General features: G+C 47.9%; 1 protein-coding gene across 1 annotated transcript; it reads left to right on the forward strand.

Moving 5' to 3' along the window:
* LOC310640306 (disintegrin and metalloproteinase domain-containing protein 21-like) lies at nt 1–27,754 on the forward strand (the record flags this gene model as incomplete). The annotated part of the gene is made up of 20 exons (XM_083362521.1): nt 1–60; nt 2,084–2,160; nt 4,145–4,343; nt 6,085–6,150; nt 8,278–8,349; nt 10,033–10,205; nt 10,365–10,443; nt 11,619–11,776; nt 12,650–12,818; nt 13,899–13,964; nt 17,231–17,299; nt 17,415–17,504; nt 20,055–20,247; nt 21,043–21,148; nt 21,882–22,221; nt 25,518–25,595; nt 25,832–25,943; nt 26,862–26,952; nt 27,127–27,176; nt 27,555–27,754. The coding sequence occupies 20 exons, from the start codon at nt 1–3 to the stop codon at nt 27,752–27,754; spliced, it is 2,448 nt and encodes an 815-aa protein (XP_083218647.1).

Genomic DNA, 27,754 nt, shown 5'->3' on the forward strand with positions numbered 1-27,754 from the left:
ATGCCAGTTTATACCTACAATGTGAAGGGCGAGCTGGTTGCAGAATATCCATATATTCAGGTAAATGTGATGCATGGCTGCGTATAATTTTATTGGCGTCTTTGATGGTCCATAAATCTAGTACAGGGACCCACCTCAACCGATGACCACAGTGGAGCCCAAAATGTATGTTGCTAACTGAGAAGTTTGTTAAGCGGGTTTTGCCCCATTTTACGACCTGGCTTGCCACATTTTCGGTAAGCGAATCACTGCAGTTGTTCAGTTAGCAACACGGTCGTTAAGCGAATCCGGGTTCCCCCCCGTTGACTTGGCTTGTCAGAAGGTTGCAAAAGGGGATCACGTGACCGTCGTAAATGTGAGTCAGTTATCAAGCATCCTAGTGTAAATCCAAGGGGTTGGCGTGGCAGTCGTAAGTGTGGGAAACGGTCATAAGTCACCTTTTCAGTACCGTTTGTAACTAATAGTATAGAACAGAATACCTTTGTTGTCGTTGTGTAACTCACAACGAAATTAACTAAGCGAATTGTGGTAAGTCTTCTTGCCCATTTCTGGGCTCCGATCAAAAGGCTGGTTTTCTTTTCAGAATTACAGAGTTGGAAGAGACCTCAGAGGTCTTCTAGTCCATCCCCCTGCTTAAGCAGGAGACCCCATACTCTTTCAGGCTGTCCATTGCGTAATAATAATAATAATAATAATAATAATAATAATAATAATAATAATAATAATAATAATAATAATAATTTATTTTATTTATTTTATTTATATTCCATTTATACCCCGCCACCCCAACATTATTATTAATAATAATAATGTTGGAAGGGACCTTGGAGGTCATCTAGTCCAACCCCCTGCTCAGGCAGGAAACCCTATACCAGTAATAGCGAACCTTTTAGAGATTGAGTGCCCAAACTGCAACCCAAAACCCACTTATGTATCGTGGGGTGCCGGGTGGGCGTGGCCCATTGGGTGGGTGTCGCTGCGGTGGTAACGGCAGACTAGGTGGGACTAAAAGGTTCAATCAATCAATCCCAACTTTGCGAGAACTTTTTTTTTTCCTGCGAGAAGTTGAAATTGATAGATTGATTAACCTTTTTTTTTTTTTTTTGCACACAGCGGCGGAGGCCTAAAGCGAAAAGGTTTTATAAAACCCAGCTGAAGGCTTAGGACTGGGGCGACAGCATGTGTGCCCACAGAGAGGGCTCTGCATGCCACCTATGGCACGCGTGCCATAGGTTCGCCACCACGGCCCTATACCATTTCAGACAAGTGGCTGTCCAGTCTCTTCTTAAAAAGTCCAGTCTTGGAGCATTCACCGCTTCTGGAGGCAAGGAGTTCCACTGGTTAATTGTCCTCACTGTCAGGAAGTTTCTCCTTAGTTCCAGGTTGCTTCTCTCCTTGACTAGTTTCCATCCGTTGCTTCTTCTCCTGCCTTCAGGCGCTTTGGAGAATAGCTTGACTCCCTCTTCTTTGGGGCAGCCCCTGAGATATTGGAAGCCTGCTATCATTTCCCCCCTAGAACAGAATAGAGCTGGAAGGGACCTTGGAGGTCTTCTAGTCCAACCCCCCCGGTCAAGCAGAAGAACCTATACCATCTCAGACAAGTGACTGTCCAGCCTTTTTTTTAAAAAAAACCTCCAGTGATGGAGCGCTCACGATTTCTGGTGGCAAGCTGTTCCACTGGTTGATTGTCCTCCCTGTCAGGAAGTTTCTCCTTAATTCCAGGTTGCTTCTCTCCTTGACTAGTTTCCAACCATTGTTTCTCGTCCTGCCCTCTGGTGCTTTGGTGAACAGCGTGAATCTCCTTGAGCTTCACAACCAGAATCCCAAACGACAACCCACCCCACCGCCCCTGGGGGAGACATATTCTTCCGTAGTATTTCTTGTCTCCGAAAAGCAGCTCTTAATCTCCGAAAATCCAAGTCAGGCGTGACGAAAGTCCTAAGCTATTTTTCCTCGCAAGAATCCCATCTTGGAAATATATCGACTGAGCCAAATGTTCAGTTTGAATTTATTCTGAAAATGTATTGGTTGTTTTTTTTCTCCTTTCCTTCCCCCCACCCCCACCCATTCCTGGATTTTACAGGACAATTGCTATTACAGCGGCTATGTGGATGGAGTCCCAGATTCTCAAGTCGTCCTCTCTACCTGCAATGGGCTTTGGTAATAATAATAATGATGATGATAATGATAACAACAACAATCATCATCATCATCTTTTACGTAAATGAATTTGTCTTCGGGGCAGTTCAGATGTCATGTCAGTTCACAGTGGCCGTTCGAAGTTACTGTTCTATCCCAGCCTAGGTGAGTCCTGGTTATGCTCGCAAGGGGAAAGCCCTCTTCCAAGAAACAGGCAGGAACCGCAAGAAAAAAAAACAACCCCTTTTATTCTCACAGACCTGAGTCAATCTCCAAGGCAAACAAACCCAGTCCACAGAAACTCCATCCTCAACATGCACGGCGGCCTTCGGCAACCAGCACCTCCCACACCTTCCCTTTTATAATTCTGCCCAGGCCTGGCTTCCTAAGGCCTTCTCCTTGGCCTTTGGAGCCGCCCCATTGCCTTCCTCTGTCCTACTCGCTTCTCTTGCCGGCGCTTTCGTGCATCCTCGATTTGTCCCAGCTGTGCTTCGTCGCTGTCCAACTCAGACTCCCAGCACAGCTGTGTCTCAGCCTGAGGGCAAGTAGTGTTCTGTACCAGCCTGCTACCGGCCCTGCAGCAAAAGCAGGGACAACCCCTTTACAAACGGCAAGAGGCTGGAATAAAGCCTGCCAAATTTATTAACATAAAACAGAGCAAGACAAGACACCAACCATGAAAAAGGAGCTATTCAAGCGGTTGCCTTCAGCAAACCAGCCCTCCCACGCATTCCCCTTTTATACAGTTCAGGGCGTGGCTTCTCTCTGCCTCCTTCCGAGGTGCCCCATTGCCTTCCTCTGTTTACTCCTGATTGACTGCCTCCTGCGTCGGGCGTCCTTGAACAGGGCCAGCTGTGGGTCATCTTCATCCACGCTGTCAGGCTCACACAGCTGGGTCTGCATCGTGACCAGATGAGAGGGGCCTGGCTGGGGGCTCTCATCAAGCTGTCCAACCCCCTCAGCAAGCTCTTCAACACCCCCCTCCTCCTCCTCTGAGTCGTCCGACCCAACTGCCGAACCCACAGGCTGACCCTGAATCACAACAAGTAGAGGGGCCGGGCTCCTCGTCCGACTATAAGTCTTGGAGCTCCTCAGAGCCTTCCTCTGACTCTAATGTCACTCCAGGCCACTCCTCCTCTTCCTCCTCTGATTCCTCAGACTCAGCTGCCGGATCCACGGGCTGGTGAGGAATCACAACAGTTACAATGGAACTGAAAAAAGTGACTTATGACCATTTTTCACACTTATAATGGTTGCAGTGTCCCCAGGGTCACGTAATCAAAATTTGGACGCTTGGCAACTGACTCATAGTTATGACGGTCGCAGCATCCTGGGATCATGTGATCCCCTTTTGCTACCTTTTTGGCAAGCAACGTCAATGAGCGAACCCAGATTCACTTCCCGACCGTGTATATCGCTTAACAACCGCAGTGATTCACTTAACAACCGTGGCAAGGAAGGTCGTAAAATGCTTAACTCCTGTCTCGCTTAGCCACAGAAATTTTGGGCTCCGCCGTGGTCCTAAGTCGAGGACTTACCTGCGGTCTTCAACGTACGAGCACGGCTGAGCTCAAAATTTCTGTGGTTAAGCGAAGCATCTATTTAGTGAGTTAAGCCCCCTTTTCCGACCTTTCTTACCACCGTTGTTAAGTGAATCATTGCGGCCAGTAAGTTAGCAACCCGGTTGTTAAGTGAATCTCGCTTCCCCCATTGGCTTTGCTTGTCAGAAGGTCGCAAAAGTGGATCACGTGACCTTGGGACACTGCGACCGTCACAAAGGCGAGTCAGTTGCCAAGATCCGAATTTTGATCGTTTGACCACGGGGGGGGATGCTGCAAAGGTCGCGAAACATAGCCCTAACTCCCTTTTTTCAATGCCGATGTAACTTTGAACGGTCACTAAATGAGCTGTTGTAAGTCAAGGACTACCTGTATTTTAATCAACTTGAACCAACCGCGGTTGACAATCATTGTCCCCCAATCTTCATTTTATTCCCTCCTTGCAGGGGACATATACAGTTTGGCTCCTTAACCTACGAAATTCAGCCGGTGGAAAATTCCTCCACGTTCCAGCACTTCATTTACCGACGGGATCCTCAGCCACAAGTACCCTGCGCGGGAATTGCCGAAGACGGCGCAGGCGGGCCAGGTAGAGAGGTGAGAATGGTGAGGACTGACGAAGATCCAGATGTTTCCACCAGGCAGGTAAGTTGGCCTCTTGGTCTCCGTCCCACCGGAAAACTGAGATTTTGTTGAGGGGAATGCAAACCTTGTCGCGCTAAGAACGTCGCCCCTGACAACCCTTTGAGGTAGGCCAGCTTAAACACTGGACATGGTGGAGTTCCCTGCGTGCTCCACAGCAGGGGTCCCTGAATCCCCGGGCTGTGCAAGTGGCAGGCGAGCGGGCGTATGCACGCAGCTTTATTTGAGCGGGCGCAGGCGTTCACACACCAACTCTGTTTGTGCGAAGGGCAGGCACACACACCTGCTGCTTTTTGCCCAGAATCAGAATACAGCGGGAAGGGACCTTGGAGGACATCTAGTCCAGCCCCCTGCTCAAGCAGGAGACCCTGTACCATTCCAGACAAGGGGCTGTCCAGTCTCTTCTTAAAAGCCTCCAGGGATGGAGAAGGAAGGAAGGAAGGAAGGAAGGAAGGAAGGAAGGAAGGAAGGAAGGAAGGAAGGAAGGAAGGAAGGAAGGAAGGAAGAATAACAGAGTTTGAAGGGACATTGGAGGTCATCTAGTCCAACCCCCTGCTCAAGCAGGAGATCCTGTACCATTTCAGACAAATGGCTGTGCAGTCTCTTCTTAAAAGCCTCCAGTGATGTGGAAGGAAGGAAAGAAGGAAGGAAGGAAGGAAGGAAGGAAGGAAGGAAGGAAGGAAGGAAGGAAGGAAGGAAGGAAAGATAACAGAATAACAGAGTTGGAAGGGACCTTGGAGTTGTTCCAGTTAGAACAACTAACCAGGGGGTTGGACTAGATGACCTCCAAGGTCCCTTCCAACATTATTATTATTATTATTATTATTATTATTATTATTATTATTATTATTATTATTATTATTATTATTATTATTATCCCCCTGCTCAAGCAGGAGGAGAACCTATACCAATCCAGAGAAATGGCTATCCAATCTCTTCTTAAAAACCTCCATTGATGAAGCTCCCACAACTTCTGGAGGCAAGGAGTTCCACTGGTTAATTGTTCTCACTGTCAGGAAGTTTCTCTTTAATTCTAGGTTGCTTCTCTCCTTGATGAGTTCCCATCCGTTGATTCTCGTCCTGCCTTCGAGCGCTTTGGAGAATAGCTTGACTGCCTCTTCTTTGGGGCAGCCCCTGAGATACTGGAAGGCTGCTATCATGTCCCCCCCCCTCCTCCTTTTCTCTAGACTGGCCAAACCCAAATCCAGTTTTGCCCCATTTCACGAACTTCCTCGCCACAGTTATTAAGCGAATCACTTAAGCAGTGGTTAAGTTCGTAACCCAGTTGTTAAGTGAATCTGGCTTCCCCCAATGACTTTGCTTGTCAGAAGGTCGCAAAAGGGGATCACGGGACACACACACACACACCACACACACACACGGGACGCTGCAACTATCCTATGCGACTTGCCAAGCGTCCGAATTTTGATCACACGATCCTGGGGATGCTGCGACGGTCGTAAGTGTGAAAAACGGCCGTAGGTCGCAGTTTTTATTGCCGTTGTACCTTTGAACAGTCCCTAAAGTCGTAAGCTATCTGTGCAGCTTTTGATTTTTGTACCTGAAACCTTTTAGGACTCTCATTTTAAAAAGCTCCCTGGTGCCCAATGCAACCTGCAGGTCAAAAGAGTCAAGATGGTGCCCACATGGGGTTGACGCTTCATTTTTGCAACATTTTTTGACCGCCCTTGTGGAGACCCCCTGAGGGTTGCCTCCCTAACCGCTTCCGACATTTTCATTCCAGCACGCTGGCCTCAACTGGACAGTCAGCCGATACCTAGAATATTATGCCGTTGCCGACAAAAGCATGGTAAGTTTGCCTCTGGACACGGTAGCTTAGAGAAGATCTGGAAATCACAGAATCACAGAGGTGGGAGGGACCTCAGAGGTCTTCTAGTCCAGCCCCCCCACTCGAGCAGGAGACTCTATCCCATTTCAGACAGGGGACTGTCCTGTCTCTTCTTGAAAACCTCCAGTTATGGAGAAGGAAGGAAGGAAGGAAGGAAGGAAGGAAGGAAGGAAGGAAGGAAGGAAGGAAGGAAGGAAGGAAGGAAGGAAGGAAGGAAGGAAGGATAACAGAATAATGGAATAGCAGAATAGCAGAATAACAGTGTTGGAAGGGATCTTGGAGGCAGGAGACCTGACCTATACCATTTCAGACAAATGACTGTCCAGTCTCTTCTTAAAAAATGTTGAAGCATTTACAACTTCTGAAGGCAAAGTTGTTCCACTGGTTAATTGTCCGCACTGTCAGGAAGTTTCTCCTTAGTTCCAGGTTGCTTCTCTCCTTAATCAATCCATTGCTTCTTGTCCTGCCTTCAGGCGCTTCCGAGAATCGCTTGACTCCCTCTTCTTTGGGGCAGCCCCTGAGATACTGGAAGTCTGCTGTCATGTCGCGCCTGGTCCTTCTCTTCATTAAAACTAGGCATTCCCAATTCCAGCAACCATTCCTTGTGATATTTTAGCCTCCAGTCCCCTGATCATCTTCGTTGCTCTTCTCTGCACTCTTTCCAGAGTCTCAACATCTTTTTTTTTATATATATTGTGGCAATATAAAAAGATGTGGAGATTTTTTATTTTTAGATTGGGGTCCACTTGTGGAGTCAGGAAGGTGATCTGGATGGAGACAAGTCTTAAGTCCATTAAACATTGGACAGTCTATCCAAATGCAAAGTCTTAGATGTGCAGGGGATTGATTTATTTATTTATTTATTTATTTATTTATTCATTCATTCATTCATTCATTTGATTGAGACAGGTCTTAAGTCCAGAAAATTGTAGACAGTCTACCCAAATACAAAGTCTTAGATGTGCAGGGATTTTTTTATTCGTTTGTTTGTTTGTTATTCATTCAGGGGGGCTTTTGCCCAGGTTCGCCTGGTGCGGCAGTTGCGACCCTATCTGGACCGAGATGCCCTACGCACAGTCACTCATGCGCTCGTGACCTCCCGCTTAGACTACTGCAACGCTCTCTACATGGGGCTGCCCTTGAGGACCACTCGGAGGCTTCAGCTGGTGCAGAATGCGGCCGCGCGAGTCGTGATGGGGGTTTCCTGATACTCCCATGTAACACCTCTACTCCGCGAGCTGCATTGGCTTCCAGTTGCCCTCCGGGTGAGATTCAAGGTGCTGGTGATGACCTATAAAGCCCTGAATGGCTTGGGTCCGGGATATTTGAGGGAACACCTGCTGCCGGCATCAAGCTCCCTTCATCCAGTGCGCTCCCACAGGGAGGGTCTCCTCAGGGTGCCACCGGTAAGAGACTGCTGGCGGACGACACCCAGGGATAGGGCCTTCTCAGTGGGCGCGCCTGCCCTGTGGAACCAGCTGCCAGTGGAGCTGAGGACTGCCCCAGACCTCCGTTCATTCCGCCGGGACCTGAAGACCTGGCTCTTCGAGCTCTCTGGCCCAGGCTGAGGATTAATCTTACTTTAACTGGGGTTTTATTTATGCAGGGACAAATATAATTTTTTACAAAATTTGTTTTCAACTTTTGTATCTTGGTTTTTTAATCACCCTGTAAACCGCCCTGAGTCCTTCGGGAAAGGGCGGTATATAAATGTAATAATAAATAAATAAATAAATAAATTCATTCCTAGGAGTTACGTGGCCATCGGTGACTGTAGGCCAGGGTTTCTCCCTCCTGGCAACTTAAAGATGTGTGGAGGGAAGTGCGAGGCCGGCCGGGGAAATCTGGGAATGGAAGTCCACCGGCCTTCGAGCAGCGGAGGTTGAGAATCCCTGCTCTGGCCATTGTACACGTCAGGAACAGCTGCCATACCCCAATGCAGCTCGCCACCCTCTGAGCTGAAAGCCGCCATCTCATTTTAACCACACGTCGCTGGACCCAAACGCCTGCGGGCAACAGCATGAATGGATGCACTGTGTAACTATGTGGGGTTAAGCTGCTTCTCTTCTCTTTCTCCTTCCCTTTAAGTTTCTCCTTTACGGTAGTAATGAAACCGCTTTGGTGTCCGTAGTGTTCCATATGATGCACCACATTTACACAGTAAGTAAACTGAGACTTAAAACCACATTAAGGGCAAACGCTGAATAACCATGTTCCTCTGATGGCAGCCATTTGTTTGTGTGAGGGAGAGAGAGAGAGAGAGAGAGAGAGAAAGAGAGAGAAAGAAAGAGAGCAAGAGAGGGAGAGACAGAGAGAGGGAGAGAAAGAGAAGGAGAGGGAGAGAGAAGGAGAGAGAGAAAGAGAGAGGGAGAAAGAGAGAGAAGGAGAGAGAGAGAGAAAGAAGGAGAGAGAAGGGGAGAGAGAGAAAGTGAGAGAGAAAGAGAGGGAGAGAGAGAAAGAGAGAGGGGGAGAGAGAGAAAGAGAAGGAGAGAGGGAGAGAGGGAGAGAAACAGAAAGAGAGAAAGAAAGAAAGAAAGAAAGAGAGCAAGAGAGGGAGAGACAGAGAGGGAGAGAAAGAGAAGGAGAGAGAAAGAGAGAAGGAGAGAGAGAGGGAGAAGGAGAGAGAGTGAAAGAGAGAGAAAGAGAGAAGGAGAGAGAAGGGGAGAGAGAGAAAGAGTGAGAGAGAAAGAGAGGGAGAGAGAGAAAGAGAGAGGGGGAGAGAGAAAAAGAGAAGGAGAGAGGGAGAGAGGGAGAGAAACAGAAAGAAAGAGAGAGAAAGAAAGAGAGAGAAAGAAAGAGAGCAAGAGAGGGAGAGACAGAGAGAGGGAGAGAAAGAGAGAGAGGGAGAAAGAGAGAAGGGGAGAGAGAAGGGGAGAGAGAGAAAGAGTGAGAGAGAAAGAGAGGGAGAGAGAGAGAGAGAGACATTCCAGATACTGGTAGTCCTCGACCTATGGGTACATTTGGGTCCCAAATTTCCGTTGCTAAGCAAGGCGGCTGTTAAGTAAATCATGATTGTCCTGGTTGTTAAGTGAATCACTGTAGCTGTTAGGTGAATCGCATTGGTCGTTAAGTGAATCCAACTTCCCCTCCCACTGACTTTTGTTTGTCAGAAGACACCTGGGAAGGTCGCAGATAGCGATGACGCCTCACTTTACGACCTTTTCTGCTAAGGTCGTTCAGCGAATCTGACTTAATCCCCACTCTTTGATTATCGGAAGCCGGTTGGGAAGGTTGCAAATGGCAATCGTGTGATGGTCATAAGTGTGGGGACCGGTCGTCACTTATGACCGGTCACTACGACCGGCTGGTCATTTGTACTTTTTAGAGAGTCGTTGAGGCCACTTGGAGGTTTGTCTGTTTCCTCAGGATCAGCTGAGTGGTGCAAATGCCTTCTTGGAACGGCTGAAATACCCTGCAGAAAGCACAGCTACACAACACAGTCCTTTCGGCAGACCCAACGAGGCTCCACCCCCATTTGCACCTCTCAGGTGACCCTGAAGACACAGGTAAGCCTCCAGGTGGCCTCAACAACCCTCTAAATTAATTCTCTTTTTAAAAAAAATTTAAATTTTTTACTCTATGTTTTTTAATTTTTTATTGTTGTGAGCCGCCCTGAGTCCTCAGGGAGAAGGGCGGCATATAAATTTAATCAAATCAAATCAAATCAAATCAAATCAAATCTAAATCAGGGGTCTTCCAATTTGGCTCTCTTATGACTTGCGGACTTCAACTCCCAGAATTCCTCAGCTAGGATGCTTTCAATGTACTGAGAGACTGGAAGACTGCTATCCTGTCCCCCTTGTTCCACCCGGCGTTGAGAAGTTTCTCTTTTCCGTTCCTCAGATCTTCCTCCCGCTGGGCCTCCACGTTTACCTGGTCGGCCTGGAGATCTGGACGGAGAAAGACTACGTGACCCTCCATCCTCACGAGCCGTCTCTGAACTTGAACGCCTTTTATAAGTACGTCCGGTACCACCTTCGGCATCGCGAGCATTTTGACCACGCTGGTTTGATGACGTAAGCCTTCCCTCTCTCCTCCCTTTGGGAAAATGACCCACCCGTTGGGCTTGATTGAGCATCACCTGGAAAGGTGATCGAGGGAATTAGCAATGGCCGTGTGTTTTATTTCGTTTTTGGGAAGAATAACCTGCGTCCTACTTTCTGTGCTTTTTTCAGGGCAACCGGGAATCTTCCTGGACTTTCGTGGGGGGAACGATTTTGTCATCCCTCTCATGTGTCCGTCAGCGTCATCCAGGTAGCGGGGTTCTCCGTCTCCGATGCCTTTTGCACCTTGGGGGGTCAGTGGGGGGCTGCTTCCCTTAATGTGGGGGTCGGTGGGGAGTGCAAGAAACCGGGAGCCAGAGCAGATCGAATGAAGACAAGTTTATCGCCTTGAAGAATCTGAACGACAGGGACTTTCCGTTGCTAAGCGAGACATTTCTTCCGTGAGTTTTGCCTCCTTTCACACAACCTTCCTTGCCCCCGTTGTTAAGCGAATGCCTGCATTGGCTAAGTTAGCAACACGGTTGTGAAATGAATCTGGCTTTCCCCCTTGACCTCGCTTGTCGGAAAGTCCCCAAAGGGGGTCACCTGACCTTGGGACACTGCGACCGTCATAAACGTGAACCAGTTGCCAAGCATGGGAATTTAAATCGCTTGACCATGGGGATCCTGCAGCGGTCAGGAGTGTGACAAGAAGGAACAGACGGCTCAAAGACTGCCACTGCGAGAGGGACCTCGGAGTCCCAGTGGACGATCGCTTGACCGTGAGCCAGCCGTGCGGGGTGGCAGCCAAAAAAGCTAACACAATCCTGGGTTGTATAAACAGAGGCGTAAAATCAAGACCACGCGGAGTGTTATTACCGCTTTGTAAAACCCTAATAGGACCACCCCTGGAATACTGTGGCCAGTTTTGGTCGCCATATCACAAAAAAGACGTTGAGAGTTTGGAAAACGTTCAGAGAAGAGGAACTAAGATGATCCAAGGCCGGGAGACTAAAATACACAAAAAAAACCCATGCAGGACTTGTGTCTGGCTAGTGTCTAAAGAAAAGAAGAAATAGGGGAGACACGATAGCAGCGTTCCAGTATTTGAGGGGCTGCCACAAAGGAGATGAGGGGGGTCACATTATTCACCAAAGCACCAGATGGGAAGGACAAGAAACAACGGTTGGAAACTGACCAAAGAGAGAAGCAACTTGGAATTAAGGAGAAACTTCCTGACAGTGAGGACAATTAACCAGTGGAACAACCTGCCACCAGAAATCGTGGATGCTCCATCACTGGAAGTTTTTAAGAAGAGGATAGACAGGATTTATGCTCCTTGCAGACAGCTGGTCAGAGTCAATTGCGGTCGGTCGAGGAGTGCCTGTATTTACCAGCACGTTTCTTTTCTGGCCTCTTGTCTAACTCTTGTCTCATGGTCTACAGATGCATAAAAGGCCTCAATTTGACGCCGAAGCCATCGCCCACCAGCTGGGTCATTCTCTCGGCTTCACGCACGATGACGCACCCACAAACGTAGCCAGAAAATGCGACTGTAACTGCACAGTGTTTGGCAGCTGTTTGATGCTGACTTCGGGCCCAGCGTAAGTTGCACCGGGCGCCTCGTTCTTAGTTTTGAAAATACAGTGGAATAGAACAGAATAGAATAGAATAGAATAGAATAGAATAGAATAGAATAGAATGGAATGGAATGGAATGGAATGGAATGGAATGGAATAGAATAGAATAGAATAGAATAGAATAGAATAGAATAGAATAGAATAGAATAGAATAGAATAGAATAGAATAGAATAGAATAGAATAGAATAGAATAGAATAGAATAGAATAGAATAGAATAGAATAGAATTACAGAATAAGAATAGAATTACAGAATAAGAATAGAATTACAGAATAAGAATGGAATGGAATGGAATGGAATTACAGAATAAGAATGGAATGGAATAGAGCAGAATGGAATGGAATGGAATAGAATAGAATTACAGAATAAGAATAGAATAGAATAGAATAGAATAGAATAGAATAGAATAGAATAGAATAGAATAGAATAGAATAGAATAGAATAGAATAGAATTACAGAATAAGAATAGAATTACAGAATAAGAATAGAATTACAGAATAAGAATAGAATTACAGAATAAGAATGGAATGGAATAGAGCAGAATGGAATGGAATGGAATAGAATAGAATTACAGAATAAGAATAGAATTACAGAATAAGAATGGAATGGAATGGAATAGAATAGAATTACAGAATAAGAATGGAATGGAATGGAATGGAATAGGGGATATGACAGGACAGGACAGGACAGAACAGAATTTATAGATGCAGACCCAATTATAAAATCAATTATGGAACAGAAAGGAACAGAACAGAATACAATAGTATAGAAGACAAGGTACAAGAAATGCGTTATAAATAATGACAGCTTACAGGATAACCACGGATTGTCTTACAGGAACTGCTCCAGACTGAGTAACTGCAGCAGGCTGGAATATTTGAAAGTGATCCAAAAACCTGAAAAAACCTGTTTGCTTAACAAACCTGCCCAGGTGTTTAGCATGAAGGAGTGTGGAAACGGCGTCGTGGATAACCAGGATGAACAATGCGACTGCGGAATTGAAGAGGTTAGACTAGGGGTCCTCAAACATGGCCGTTTCATGACTTGTGGACTTCAACTCCCAGAATTCCCCTGCCAGCCAAACGTGTGCATTTTAAGACTTGTGGCTTCAACCCCCAGAACTCCTCGGCCAGCATGGCTGGCTGGGGTACTCTGGGAGTTGACGTCCACAAGTCTTAAAGTGGCCACGTTTGAGGACTCCTGGGTTAGACATTAAGTCACCCTTGGCTAGGGCGTCATCAAACTTGGCCCTTTCATGATTTGTGGACTTCAACTCCCAGAATTCCTCAGCCAAAGTGCCTGGCTGAGGAATTCTGGGAGTTGAAGTCCACAACTCATGAAAGGGCCAAGTTTGAAAACCCCTGTTTTAAAGGGTGGACTTCAACTCCCAGCCTGCTGGGAGGGAAGATGCCTGGCTGAGGAATTCTGGGAGTTGAAGTCCACAAGTCATGAAACGGCCATGTTTGAAGACCCCTGCGCTTGGCAAAAGGTGTGATTCCCCCCCCCCATCCGTCAGAAGACAAGCCGTTTATACAAATCAGGCTAAAATTGGAATAAAACTTTCAAAATTTTACTTTGAATTGGACATTTCCTGCTGGGGCCGGCAATAAGCCCAGTCCAAATCATATTGCATTATTTATTTATTAAATACTGCTAAGCTTGTAAGCCGCCCTGAGTCTTCAGAGAAGGGCGGGATATAAATGGAAATTAAATAAATAAATAAAATGTAGATAGGCTGAATTTAGAGGAAATGTTCCTTTTTCGGCGGTTCAAAGAAACAAAAACAAAACACCACCAGATATCCAGGTAGCCTTCAACTTAATGAACACAATTGAAATCAAATAAAAGAAATAAATGCCAACGGGGTGACTTTGGGCCAATCGCCAGAAGGCCATGAGTTCCAGTCCTGCCCTAGACAAGAAAAGCCCGCTGGGTTTTTTGAGGGGGTTTCTGTTTTGTCCTGATGGATTTTTATTTTATTTTATTTTTTTCAACTTCACAAGACAGGGTCACCGTCTTTTGCAAGTCGAGAAAAGGAGTGGTAAGGGTCCCTAAAGCAGTGAGGGTCTTTGTCTTCCATTCTTAGGACATAGGAGGAACCTGGATCCAAAGCACCTTTCTGAAAGAAGGTGGAAAACAGCGACAGCTTCACGTGAGTGGGTCAAATAAAACTTGGTGAGGTAGGAAGACTGAATGACATCCATGATTTATTTATTTTATTTTATTTTTAATCCCATTTATATCCCGCCCTTCTCCGAAGACTCAGGGCGGCTTACAATCTAAAGCACAAACCAATGTGCTTAGCAATAGCCTTCATTCTATGTATATGCCTGCTTGTTAGGGCTTTCACACACACCCCAAGCGGCATTATTACAAAGTCAGCTTAATTGCCCCAAACAATCTGGGTCCTCATTTTACCTACCTGGGAAGGATGGAAGGCTGAGTCAACCTTGAGCCTGGTGGGACTCGAACCTGCACTCATGGCAGGCAGCTGGTGTTACTTAAGGAGGCATCAGCCCACTGCTCCACCAAGGCTCTTAATGATGTTTGACAAATTAAGTACTTGCCAGGAAAAAAAAATAACTTAAAAATAATGTTCGGGGTACAATTGTAGAAAATGCTAATGCTCTTTTATATATATATATATATATATATATATATATAAATCTAACCCATATTGTAGTTACAGACTGCTTGGTATCCAATCAGGATTTAATAACCAGATAATATATAGGTGTGTGTGTCTCTGTGTGTGTCTGTGTGTGTGTGTGAGAGAGAGAGAGAGAGACAGACAGACAGACAGACATGACGTTAATATAATAATAAAAAGCTATTCATCAAAGTCTTTGTAATTCTCTCTTTCTCTCCTAACCAGTGGATGCAAAGAGTTCGTGATCGTTTTTTATTTCCTCACCACCTACAGCCCAAAACCATCACTGTAAGTTATTGCTCCATCAATATGGTGAAAATGAGATTATTTCTTTGAAGCGAAGGATGTTGCTTTGGGTCTTCTCCGCTGCTTAAAGGCCTGCCTTTACTTGGTTTGCAAAGATGATAATTGACAAGGCCTCAATAAGATCCGCGGCTCTTAGAATGCAGAATAAACAGAGCTGAAAGGGACACTGGAGGTCTTCTAGTCCAACCCCCTGCTCAGGCAGGGAACCCGATACCATTTCAGACAAGTGGTTGTCCAGGCTCTTCTTAAAAACCTCCAGCGTTGGAGCATTCACAGCTTCTGGAGGCTGATGGTCTTATTGACTATCATGAAAGACAGATTGATGGAGAGATGGAGACGTGGGGGGTCTCGCGAGACACGGGTCTTCCACCCAGAAGATTGTCCTCTCTGGAAAGCCAAGTCTGATCTCAAGCAGAAGCCACAAATAGACAAATTTCCCAGAGAAAATATATATTTATAGGATTAGGAATAGGGTGGGGTCGGGGTTGGGGTTAGGATTTTTTAAAATAACATCCTTAATATTTAGCCAACAGTCGTGGCTAGGGGGGCATTTGCCCAGATTCGCCTGATACGCCAGTTACACCCCTTCCTGGACCGAGATGCCCTACGCATAGTCACCCACGCACTCGTTACCTCCCGTATAGATTACTGCAATGCTCTCTACATGGGGCTGCCCTTGAAGACCACCCAGAGGCTTCAACTGGTGCAGAGTGCGGCCGCGCAGGTAGTGATGGGAGCACCCCAATACTCCCATATTACACCCCTCCTGCGTGAGCTGCATTGGCTACCGGTTGCCCTCCGGGTGAGATTTAAGGTGCTGGTACTTACCTTTAAAGCCCTACATGGCTTAGGCCCGGGATACTTGCAGGACCATCTGCTGCCGGGAACAAATTCCCATCGCCCAGTGCGCTCACACAGAGAAGGCCTCCTCAGGGTACCGTCGGCCAGACAATGTCGACTGGCGAACCCCAGGGGGAGGGCCTTCTCTGTGGGAGCGCCAGCCCTATGGAACCAGCTCCCCCCTGAGCTTCGGATGGCCCCGGATCTCCGGTCCTTTCGCCGCGGCCTCAAAACACTCCTGTTCCACCAGGCTGACCTGGACTGACAGGCATTTTAATTATATTTACAATTTTTAACTCTAACTTTTAATTTATTTTAATTTTAATTTTAATTTATTGTACAGAGGCCTTTAATTTTAATTTTTATCTTAACTTCTGTATTTATTATATGTTACTGTTGTTAGCCGCCCTGAGTCCTTCGGGAGATAGGGCAGCATATAAGTCCCAATAATAAATAAATAAATAAATGTTGTCTGGGTTCACATATTTTTTTAAAAAACAACGAATAGTAATTATCCTAAACAATATGTCAACTAATGCACAATAGTCTTCCTTACTAGTATATATTCAACCTTACATATCACATTCCTTTCTCTCTAACTTGTTTTTCTAGCCATTGATAAAAATTATCCCATGTTCCAAAGTACGCTGAGTCTTCCTTCTCTTTTACCTTTAAAGTCAATCTATCCATTTCTGCACACTCTAGAATTTTCTTAATTCGTTCTTCTGCAATTGATAAGTTTTCATTTTTCTCACGTTGGGCAAATACCATTCTTGCTGCAGTTCGTACATGTAAAATTAAATATATACAGTCTTTCCCAGAGAAAATATATTGTGGGAGGATTCCTCTCAAAGGGAGACAGAACCACGAATGATCAGAAGTGATCCCCTGATCAGGGCCCTTGATAGGAAATTGATTTATCTCGGTGCCTCTTGACATAGCAGAGGAATGCAGGGGTCTTCAAACTTGGCCCTTTGATGACTTGTGGACTTCAACTCCCAGAATTCCTCAGCCAGCGTGCCTGGCTGAGGAATTCTGGGAGTTGAAGTCCACAAGTCATTAAAAGGGCCACATTTTGAAGACCCCTGACTCAGAACCTTTGAGTTTGTTGCTGCTGAACTCTCATCCTCCAGTTCATTACAGCTAGTCCTCGACTTAACAACTATTCGTTTAGTGACTGTTCCAAGTTACAACGGCAAAAAGGGACCTAGGACCATTTTTCACACCGACGAATCTTGCAGCATCCCCCACAGTCACGCGATCAAAATTCAGGCCCTTGGCAACTGGCAGCTACTTACGCCGCTTGCAGCGTCCCCAGGCGGGGGTCACGTGATCCCCTTTTGCGACCTCCTGATGAGCAAAGTCAGCGGGGGGAAGCCGGATTCACTTAACGACCGTGTGACTAACTGATCAACCGCAGCGATTCCCTTAAGAACTTTGGTGAGCAAACGTCCTGAGATGGTGCGAGTCTCGCTTAACAAATTCTTCGCTTAGCAAGATAAGTTTTGGGCGCTGTCGCGGTCGTAAGTCGAGGAACACCGGTACTATCTCTGTGGCGGAGATATTTAAGAAAGCGACAATATCAGCGCCGGTTGTTGATCTCTCTCTGTCTCTTTGAACAGGAAGAAGGGACATCAGCCATCCGAATTGTACTCATGAATGAAAAATACCCCAGCCTCAAAGGACCCGGTGTAAGTTTTGGATTCCTTTAATGAGAGATGTATATTTTTTTTGTGGGGGTGTGTGGATATTTTAGGGGTAGCATCGGGGTGCGGCTGAACGAGATTGCCATCCCTCTTGTCGCAGGAATGCCAGAAGAACGAGTGTTGCCGCAAGGACTGCAAATTCAGAAAAGACATCGACTGCCTGTACGGGCTCTGCTGCGAGAAGTGTAAGGTAAGGTCAAAGGTCTCCAGGCCAGGGGCAGGAAGGAAGGAAGGGGGAAATGTCTTCAGGAGGAGAGGCGGGACGGAGACTGCTCTTCCCTCGGCCGCTCCTGCGTCGCGTGCGTTGTTTAGCTAATATAAATGTTGGTGGGGTTATTTCCCAAAGTGACACTGACAGCTGCGGTTGGCAGCCTTCTGTTCCTTCCTTTTTTCCTCCCTTCCTTCCTTGTCTCATTCTCTCCTTCCTCCTCCCTCCCTCCCTTTCTCTTTCCTTCTTTCTTTGTCTCATTCTCTCCTTCCTCCCTTCCTTCCTTGTCACATTCTCTCCTTCCTCCTCCCTCCCTTTCTCTTTCCTTCCTTCTTTGTCTCATTCTCTCCTTCCTCCTTCCACCCTCTGTCCCTTTCTCCTTTCTTCCTTCCCTCCTTCCCTCCCTCCTTCCTTCCTAAATTCTTCCTCGTGTTCTTCCTTCCCTTCTCCCCTTTCTTTCTTCCTTCCTTCTTTCCTTCCTTTCTTTCCTTGTCTCATTCTCTTCTTCTTCCTTCCTCCCTTTTTCTTTTCTATCTTCCTTCTTCCCTTCCTTCTTTCCTAAATTCTTCCTCTCATTCTCGCCTTACTTCTTCCCCTTCCTTCCCTTTCTCCCTCCCTCCCTCCTTCCTTCTTTCCTTCCTTCCTTCTTTCCTTCCTTCCTTCCTCCCTCCCTCCCTCCCTCCTTCCTTCCTTCCTTCCTTCCTCCCTCCCTCCTTCCTTCCTTCTTTCCTTCCTTCCTTCCTTCTTTCCTTCCTTCCTTCCTCCCTCCCTCCTTCCTTCTTTCCTTCCTTCCTTCTTTCCTTCCTTCCTTACTTCCTTCCTTCCTTCTTCCCTCCCTCCCTCCCTCCCTCCTTCCTTCCTTCCTTCCTTCCTTCCTTCCTTCCTTCCTTCCTTCCTTCCTTCCGATATTTAATCATTCCTCTCTGTTGTTGGGAGATAGTTATGAACAGAGACCCTCCAGAGACCCCTCCCACTTTATGGTGGGGGGAGAATTCAGGAGCTTCCCTGGCCCAGAGGGATTTCAGTGGGAACTGCAGCTCCTGATCTTTGCTGATAAAGTCAAACGAAAAAGGTCAGATAGGTCCTTTACAGAGAGTCCCTGACTTAGAACGATTCATTTAGGGACCACTCAAAGTTATGACGGCACTGAAAAAAGGGACTTACGACCATTTTTCACACTTACGACTGCTGCCACATCCTCGTGGTCACATGTTCCGTGGAGCAAAACTCACTTAACAACCCCTCTCACTGACCAACAGAAATTTTGGACTCGGTCGCAGTCATAAGTCGAGGACCACCTGCACATGTGGATGTTTTTATTGTGTCATATATTCTCCGTAAGCCACAGAGGGCCTTTGGGATTGTGGTGAGTTAGAAAAATTGAACCACAAAAGGCCCACAGGACGTTGCCACAGGCTAATAATAATAATAATAATAATAATAATAATAATAATAATAATAATAATAATAATAATAATAATAATAATAATAATAATAATAATAATAATAATAATTTGAAGGGACCTTGGAGGTCATCTAGTCCAACCCCCTGCTCAGGCAGGAAACCCTATACCATTTCAGGCAAATGGCTGTCCAGTCTCTTCTTAAAAACTCCCAGTGTTGGAGCATTCACAGCTTCTGGTGGCAGGTTGTTCCACTGGATAATTGTCCTCCCTGTCAGGAAATTTCTCCTTAATTCCAGGTTGCTTCTCTCCTTGGTTAGTTTCCATCCGTGGCTTCTTGTCCTGCCTTCAGGCACTTTGGAGAATAGCTTGACTTCCCTCTTCTTTGCGGCAGCCCCTGAGATACTGAACGCTGCTATCATGTCACCCCTCACCCTTCTCTTCATTAAACTAGACATCCTCAATTCCAGCAACTGTTCCTTATATGTTTTAGCCTCCAGTCCCCTGATCCTCTTTGTTGCTCTTCTCTGCACTCTTTCCAGAGTCTCAACATCTTTTTTTACATCGTGGTGACCAAAACTGGATGCCGCATTCCAAGTGTGGCCTTACCAAGGCATTGTAAAGTGGTATTAACACTTCACGTGATCTTGATTCTATCCCTCTGTTAATGCTGCCTAGCACTGTGTTGGCTTTTTATTTTATTTATTTTAATTCCATTTATATCCCGCCCTTCTCCGAAGACTCAGGGCGGCTTACAAGCTTAGCAGTAGCCTTCATTCTATGTTTTATGCCTGCTTATTAGGGCTTTCACACACACACCGCCCAGTGGCATTATTACAAAATTCAGCTTAATTGCCCCCAACAATCTGGGTCCTCATTTTACCTACCTGGGAAGGATGGAAGGCTGAGTCAACCTTGAGCCTGGTGGGATGCGAACCTGCACTAATTGCAGGCAAGCTGGTGTTACTTAAGGAGGCATTAGCCCACTGCTCCACCAACTGCTTTTTGGGGCAGTTGAAGCACACGACTGGCTCATAGTTACACAATGGTCCACTAGGACTCCGAGATCCCTCTCACAGTTGATTTTGAGGGCCATCTGAACTTCTCCTTCTACTCTTGCCTCCACTAGTTTTCCGAAACGGGAACCAGGTGCAGAGAAGCCACTTCGGAGTGCGACCTCCCGGAATTCTGCAACGGGACCTCCTACGACTGTCCGATGGACGTCTACAAGCAAGACGGGACCCCGTGTGGCAACCACAACCATTGTTTCCTGGGACGTTGCCTGGATCTCCACACACACTGCAAGGCTCTTTTTGGGCCGGGTAAGGCCAACCTCTCCTCTCTCCAGGCCGCTTCTGCTGTCCTTGAGCTCTGGACGGGCAGACCTTGGGTGGAGGTTTCATGATCCAGCTAGGTAGCATCCTCAATGCTGGAAGGGACAGCAGTTTATGGAGAGGGAGGAGGGAGGAGAGGAGGAGGAGGAGGAGGAATGTGGGATCCTTGGTGTCCTCTGAGCTGGGTGGTTTTCTTGCAGATGTTTCACGACCCAACTAGGAAACATTATCAGTGCTAGAAGGGAAGAGGAAGAGGAGGGAGGGAGGGAGGGAGGGAGGGAGGGAGGGAGGGAGGGAGGAAGGAAGGAAGGAAGGAAGGAAGGAAGGAAGGAAGGAAGGAAGGAAGGAAGGAAGGAAGGAAGGAAGGAAGGAAGAAGGGACTGTAGGATCCTTGGTGTTCTCTAAGCTGGGTGGTTTTCTTGCAGATGTTTCATAACCAAACTAGGGAACATCATCAGTGCTAGAAGGGAGGAGGAAGAGGAGGAGAAAGAGGAAGGAAGGAAGGAAGGAAGGAAGGAAGGAAGGAAGGAAGGAAGGAAGGAAGGAAGGAAGGAAGGCAGGCCTGTAGGGTCCTTGGTGCTCTCTGAGCTGGGTGGTTCTCTTGCAGACGTTTCATGACCCAGCTAAGTAACATCATCAGTGCTAGGAAGAGGAGGAGGAGGAGGAGGAGGAGGAGGACGACTGTGAGGTCCTTGGTGCGTGGTGATTTTCTTGCAGAGGTTTCATGACCCCAACTAGGGAACCTCATCAGTGCCTCACTTGAGCTTGTGCTTCTCCCTCCAGGTGCGCGGGAAGCCCCTCTGAGCTGTTTCAAGGAGATGAACATGCGGGGAGACCGCTTCGGCAACTGCGGCAAGGACGGCTCCGTCTTCCGGAAGTGTCTTGAGAAGTAGGTGGGCTTCCTTGCCCATGGCAGCTTGCCCAGGCTGGCTGGGAACACTGGAAAAACCACCGCCATGCTGAGACCAGCATCAAGCCACGGTCTAAAACCACAGGCAGAGAGCAACACTGTTTAGGACAGCCACAACTGTCAGGGCAGCGACAAAGTGCTAAGGAAATTGGGGGGGGGGCCGCGGGGGTCTAGAGACAAAGAACTCTCCAGTGAATCAAGAAAGTTTAAGCCTGATTATTAACTCACACAAGCGGGTTAGAGGCATAAGATTAAAAAGCATGCAGTAGTCCTCAACTTACAACGGTTCATTCAGCGACCGTTCAAAGTTAGAACGACTCTGAAAAAGCTACGACCGTTGCAGCATCCCCAGGGTCACGTGGTTTACACTCGGAGGCTTGGCAACTGACTTGTACCTATGACGGTTGCAGTGTCCCGGGCGGGGTGGGGTGTCACGCGATCCCCTTTCGCGACCTCCTGTCAACGGGGAAGGCAGATTCGCTCAGCAACCCTTTTGCCAGCTTAACCGCTGCGGCGACGCACGTAGCAAATGTGGCAAGAGGCGTCGTACAACGGGGCAAAATTCGCTTTGAGAAATTTCTCGCTTAGCAACCAACATCAAATCTGGGCTCGTTGGTGGTGATAAGTCGAGGGCCGCCTGCACACAAAAAAATGTGACACGACAGCTGCCAGTTCCCCGTATCCTGTTCTTCTGTCTTGCTCTGCGACAAAGGGATGTCCTTTGCGGAAGAGTGCAGTGTGTCAACGTGGGGAAAATCTCGAGCGTCGTGACCAGGCAAGACGTCCTGCAGACCCCGGTGGAGGGCGCCACGTGCTGGGGGACCGAATTCGACCTCGGGGAGGACGTCTATGACCTGGGAGCTGTGCAAGATGGGACCAGCTGCGGCCCCAACAAGGTAGCCCCAGCCGCCTGCCTCCTCCGAGGTTTTCTGGGGTTCTTCTTTGCCTCTGCAAGAGACGGGGAAGCTCCCTCCGAATACGGGGCCTTTGGGATGCGTCTGGCCCAGCCGGGTTGGGAACGGGCTGAAGACGGAGCCCTCGGCTTCATTCAGGCATCAGAGAGCGGCGACTGGGGGGGAAAGGAACAGCCGGGCACATTGAAATGAATCTGCAGAGAACAGGCAGTGACTGACAGATGGATGGATGGATGGATGGATGGATGGATGGATGGATGGATGGATGATAAATATAGATGGATGGATGGATGATAGATAGATATATAGATAGATAGATAGATAGATAGATAGATAGAGAGACAGACAGACAGACAGACAGACAGACAGACAGACAGACAGATAGATAGATAGATAGATAGATAGATGATAGATAGATGAGATGGATGGATGGATGGATGGATGGATGGATGGATGGATGGATGGATGATAAATATAGATGGATGGATGGATGATAGATAGATAGATAGATAGATAGATAGATAGATAGATAGATAGATAGACAGACAGACAGACAGACAAAGATAGGTAGATAGATAGAGAGAGAGAGAGATAATAAATAGATGGTAGATAGATAGACAGACAGACAGACAAAGATAGGTAGATGATAGATAGAGAATAAATAGATGAGATAGATAGATAGATAGATAGATAGATAGATAGATAGATAGATAGATAGATGATAGATAGATAGATAGATGATAGATAGATGATGGATGGACGGATGGACGGACAGACAGACAGACAGACAGACAAAGATAGGTAGATGATAGAGAGAGAGAGATAATAAATAGATGGTAGATAGACAGACAGACAGACAGACTAACTATATATTACAACAGGGGTCCCCAACCCACTGGGCCACGACATGCCAGCAACCAGTCCACGCAAACAAGACAAGCCCCATCCCCTCCAGTCCAGGGAAAAACCTCTGTCCACGGAACCAGTCCCTAGTGCCCAAAAGGTTGGGGCCGCTGCATTACAATATAGGAGATAATATATTAAATTAAGGTAAAACCATAATAAAACCACCATAATACGGAGCCCTGGAAATGTGATGGGATACGTGTGGTAATTCAATATCTAAAGGACCGTTTAAAGTTTCCACAGATCTCTCCCAGGTTACTTACCACCCGGATTCTATACCCCTCACTCCCTGAGCAATGTCATTGTGCGTAATTCGCTAACACACGCCCGTTGCGGTCCACGGGTTTGCTTAATGTCCACGGCGTTCGCTTAATGACTGCTCCCAAAAAGGTCGTAAAATCACGCTTAGGGTTACACGGTGGTCCACTTAATGGCCAGCACAACTGACCACAGTAACTCCGGACTTAATTACGGTTGTAAGTCCAGGGTGGGGAAACTCACTTAAATTTTGGGCTCAATTTTGGGGTCGTAGCTCAAGGGCTACCAGTTTGACGGGCAAGGGGATTGTTGAACTAAGGCTGGGGGAAACAGAAGTTGTAGGTCCATCTTTTCTTTCCAAAGTACCCTAGAAGTCCTTGCTAGAAAAATGACTTTTTTGGGCAAGTCGTAAGACTTCAGGCATGCCTTAAAGCTGAAAGATTTTGGTCAAAAATACACGTACGGTTGGAGAAAAACGACTAAAAGAACGTACAGATTTTAAGCCAGGACTGTTTCTGTCCGGCATAATAGGAGGAAACTGCGAGAAAGATTAGGGATATACTTAATTTTACATGTACTAACTGCAGCAAGAATTGCATTTGCCCAATATTGAGTTATTACCACCCCGTAGATAGGGCTCGCAACTTGGGAGTCCTCCTAGATTCACAGCTTACTTTGGAAGACCACATAGTGGCCGTGACTTGGGGGGCCTTCACCCAGGTTTGCCTGGTGCGCCAGTTGCGGCCCTATCTAGACCGGTATGCCCTGCGTACGGTCACTCATGCGCTCGTGACCTCTCGTTTAGACTACTGCAACGCTCTCTACATGGGGCTGCCCTTGAAGACCACTCGGAGGCTCCAACTGGTACAGAATGCGGCCGCGAGAGTTGTGTTGGGAGTCTCCCGATACTCCCATGTTACACCTCTGCTCCGCGAGCTGCATTGGCTCCCAGTTGTCTTCCAGGTGAGGTTCAAGTTGCTGGTATTGACCTACAAAGCCCAACATGGCATGGGTCCGGAGTACCTTGGGGAGCACCTGCGGCCGGCATCAACTTCCCTCTGCCCAATACGCTCCCACAGAGAGGGTCTCCTCAGGGTGCCACCTGTCAAAGAATGCCGACTGGTGGCCCCCAGGGGGAGGACGTTCTCTGTGGGCGCGCCGGATTTATGGAACCGTCTTCCGGTTGAGCTCCGGATGGCGCCCGACCTGCGCTCCTTCCGGCGCGATCTCAAGACGTATCTTTTTGAACAAGCTGGCCTGGCCTGATGGGAGGGGGTTGGGTTTTTATTACTTTTAAATGCTTTTTAATCTATCTAAGAGTTCTGGGCACTTGTTTAATCTTTGTTTAATTTTTGTATTCTGTTTTTTTTAACATGTATTGCCCTGTTCACCGCCCTGAGTCCTTCGGGAGAAGGGCGGTATACAAATAAAATCAATCAATCAATTAATTAATTAAAAATGAAAACTTACCAACGGAAAAAGAACTAATTAAGAAAATTCAAGATTGTGCAGAAAGGGACAGAGTGACATTAAAGACAAAAGAGAAAGAAGACTCAGCGTACTTTAGAACACGGGACGACTTTTAAAAATGGCTAGAAAAACGCGTTAGAGAGAGAGAGGAAGGTGATATGTACTGTGTAACATTGAACATACATTAGTCAGGAGAAGACTATTGAGCGAGTAACTAACGTATTGATTGTGATCATACAGGAATTAATTATTACTCATTGTTTTTTAAAAAATACATGAACCCAGACAAATATTAAGAATGTTATTATTATTTTTTTTAAAAAAAACCCTAACCCTAACCCCAGCCCTAAAAAAAAAATTAATAAAATATACATTAGAAAAGGGACGCGGTGGCTCAGTGGGTTAGGACGCTGAGCTTGTCGATCAGAAGGTTGGCAGTTTGGCGGGTCGAATCCCGAATGCCGCGTAACAGAGTGAGTGCCTGTTACTCGTCCCAGCTTCTGCCAACCTAGCAGTTCGAAAGCATGTAAAAATGCAAGTAGAAAAATAGGGACCACTCCGGTGGGAAGGTAACAGCGTTCCGTGCGCCTTTGGCGTCTAGTCATGCCGGCCACATGACCACGGAGACGTCCTCGGACAAACGCTGGCTCTTCGGCTATGAAACGGAGATGAGCACCGGCCCCTAGAGTCGGAAACGACTAGCACGCATGTGCGGGGGAACCTTTACCTTTACCTTTACCTTTTACATTAGAAAAAAAAAGAGTTCAGACTTTGGTGCAAAGATCTTTCTCCTTTTCTAGATCTGCTTAAATAGGTCGTGTGTGGACGTGGCTGTGCTGGATTTCGACTGCGATCCCTTCGTCTGTAGAAGCCGAGGGGTAAGGGGCAAAGCCGGGTGCCTAACCCGTGCCCAAGGGTGCCCCCACCCCCAGACAAAAAAAATGAAGATGGCGGCCGCAACAGTGTGAATCAAAGGAATTCTCCCTGAATTGTCCATCCTGGGAGATTTCACCGCTTCCTGGCTCTGGGAGTGTGAAGCTCTTCCTTCTGGGCCTGTCCGGGGGGGGGGGCAGTGGACCTCGCCCACCCACGACATCTCCTTCTTTGCTTTCAGGTCTGCAACAGCAAGCGGAACTGCCATTGCTCTTACGGATGGGCCCCTCCCTCATGCACCGATCCAGGCTTTGGGGGGAGCATCGACAGTGGGCCCCCTCCCCCCTACCAGCGTAAGCCGCCGCCCTCCCCTCTCCTCTTTCCCGCTTCTTTGCCTCCCATCCCGTTCAGACCAGCCGTCTTTCCTGCCTACGGCGGGACTAGAACTCACCGTCACCTGGTGACTGGCCTACAGTCACCCAGTCGGCTTTCATGGCTAAGGCGGGACTAGAACTCACCGTCACCTGGTGATTGGCCCAGAGTCACCCAGTCGGCCTTCATGCCTAAGGTGGAGCTAGAACTCACCATCCCCTGGTGATTGGCCCAAAGTCACCCAGTCGGCTTTTATGGCTAAGGTGGGACTAGAACTCTCTGTCTCCTGGTGATTGGCCCAGAGTCACCCAGTGGGGTTTCATGGCTAAGGCGGGACTAGAACTCACCGTCTCCTGGTGATTGGCCCAAAGTCAATTAAATTGGGTCTCCCAGAGGAACTGCATGCTCACAAGAATACGTACTTACACACACACACACACATACACGCGCGCACACACACACACACACACACACACACACACGCTCCTCAAGGGTCAGCCTAGAATCAGCACCTAGACATTTCCACACCCAGCACCAGCTCCCCTTATAAAACTCTGTCGCTGGTCCCCGTTTCTCTGTCGCTGCCCCTAAAGAAAATCTCCTTGCTTTTAGGCGCAAATATTCCTTCTTTCCTCGCAGCCGTCTGGATCTCATTTTTACTCACTCTTGCGCAGCCCCGGCTCCAGTTGGGAACCCCCAAATTACTCTCCTGACAAGTTGGGCTAGCACTCACCACGTCCTGGTGTCGTGCAATGGCCGGGGCCCCTTCGGCAGCTGCCAGCTTTGCTTCCTCACCCCCTGACCCCTTGCCCCCAAACTGCGGTTGTGAACCAACACACCCAAGGGAACGTCTTCCTTTCACAACCGCTGATCACGGTCCATCTCTCTTTCGTCCCCAGTGCCCACCATCGTCATAGTCGGACTGTTCACCCTGACCGGGCTGGTCCTCCTGGTAGTAGGGGTCTTCATCTCGCGTCACGTGGACGTCTTGTAAGTCAATGGCCCTCCTGATGCCAGGATATAGGAGGAGGAGGAGGAGGAGGAGGAGGAGGAGGAGGAGGTGGTGGTGGCTGGAGGGGCTCGTGTTCGAATCCTCGGCGTACAAGGTGGGGTGGGTGCCTGCTGAGACTCCGCAAAAGCTTCACCCTTCTCTTTTCTTTCCAGCTTTAAACTGATTGCAGCCATTCCCAAACGGCGTCCCCAAAAATCCGCCAGTAAAGTAAGTGATGGAAAGGACCCACCTTTTGTGGTTGGGGGTGGCTCACCCCTAATCCCCCCTCCCATTCTACCAGCCTTTCAGAACAGAGGTCACCAACCTTTGCCGGTGGGCGGACCGGAGGACAAGGGAGGGGAAAAGCATTTTACACGCGTGGGTGCACCCGCACACGGGGCCGCAAGCACGTACGCCCTGCAAATGGGGGCGGGCCTAGCGCCCGTGTGACACTCCCCAGCCCTGCCTTGTTCCTGTGTGGCGCAGCGCCTCGTTTCTGCACCCTGTGGCGTGGCAGCAGCCATTTTTGCACTTTGCAATGCAGCAGCAGCCTAGTTTTGTGCCCCGTGGCACAGTGGTGCCCCATTTTTGTGTCCCACAGTGCAGCAGCGGCCCAATTCCGCGCCCCGTGGCACGGCAGCAGCCATTTTTGCACCTGCAATGTGGCAGCAGCCCGTTTGTCTACCCCACAGCATGGCGGCGGCCATTTTTGCACCCCGATGCATGGCGGCGTCCCATTTTCGCGCCCTGAAGCACGGCAGCACAGCAGCCCGTTTTTGCGCCCTGGGGCCACGGCCCTAA

The sequence above is a fragment of the Vipera ursinii genome (genome assembly GCF_947247035.1).
Source record: "Vipera ursinii genome assembly, chromosome: 4".
Taxonomy (NCBI): Eukaryota; Metazoa; Chordata; class Lepidosauria; order Squamata; family Viperidae; genus Vipera; species Vipera ursinii.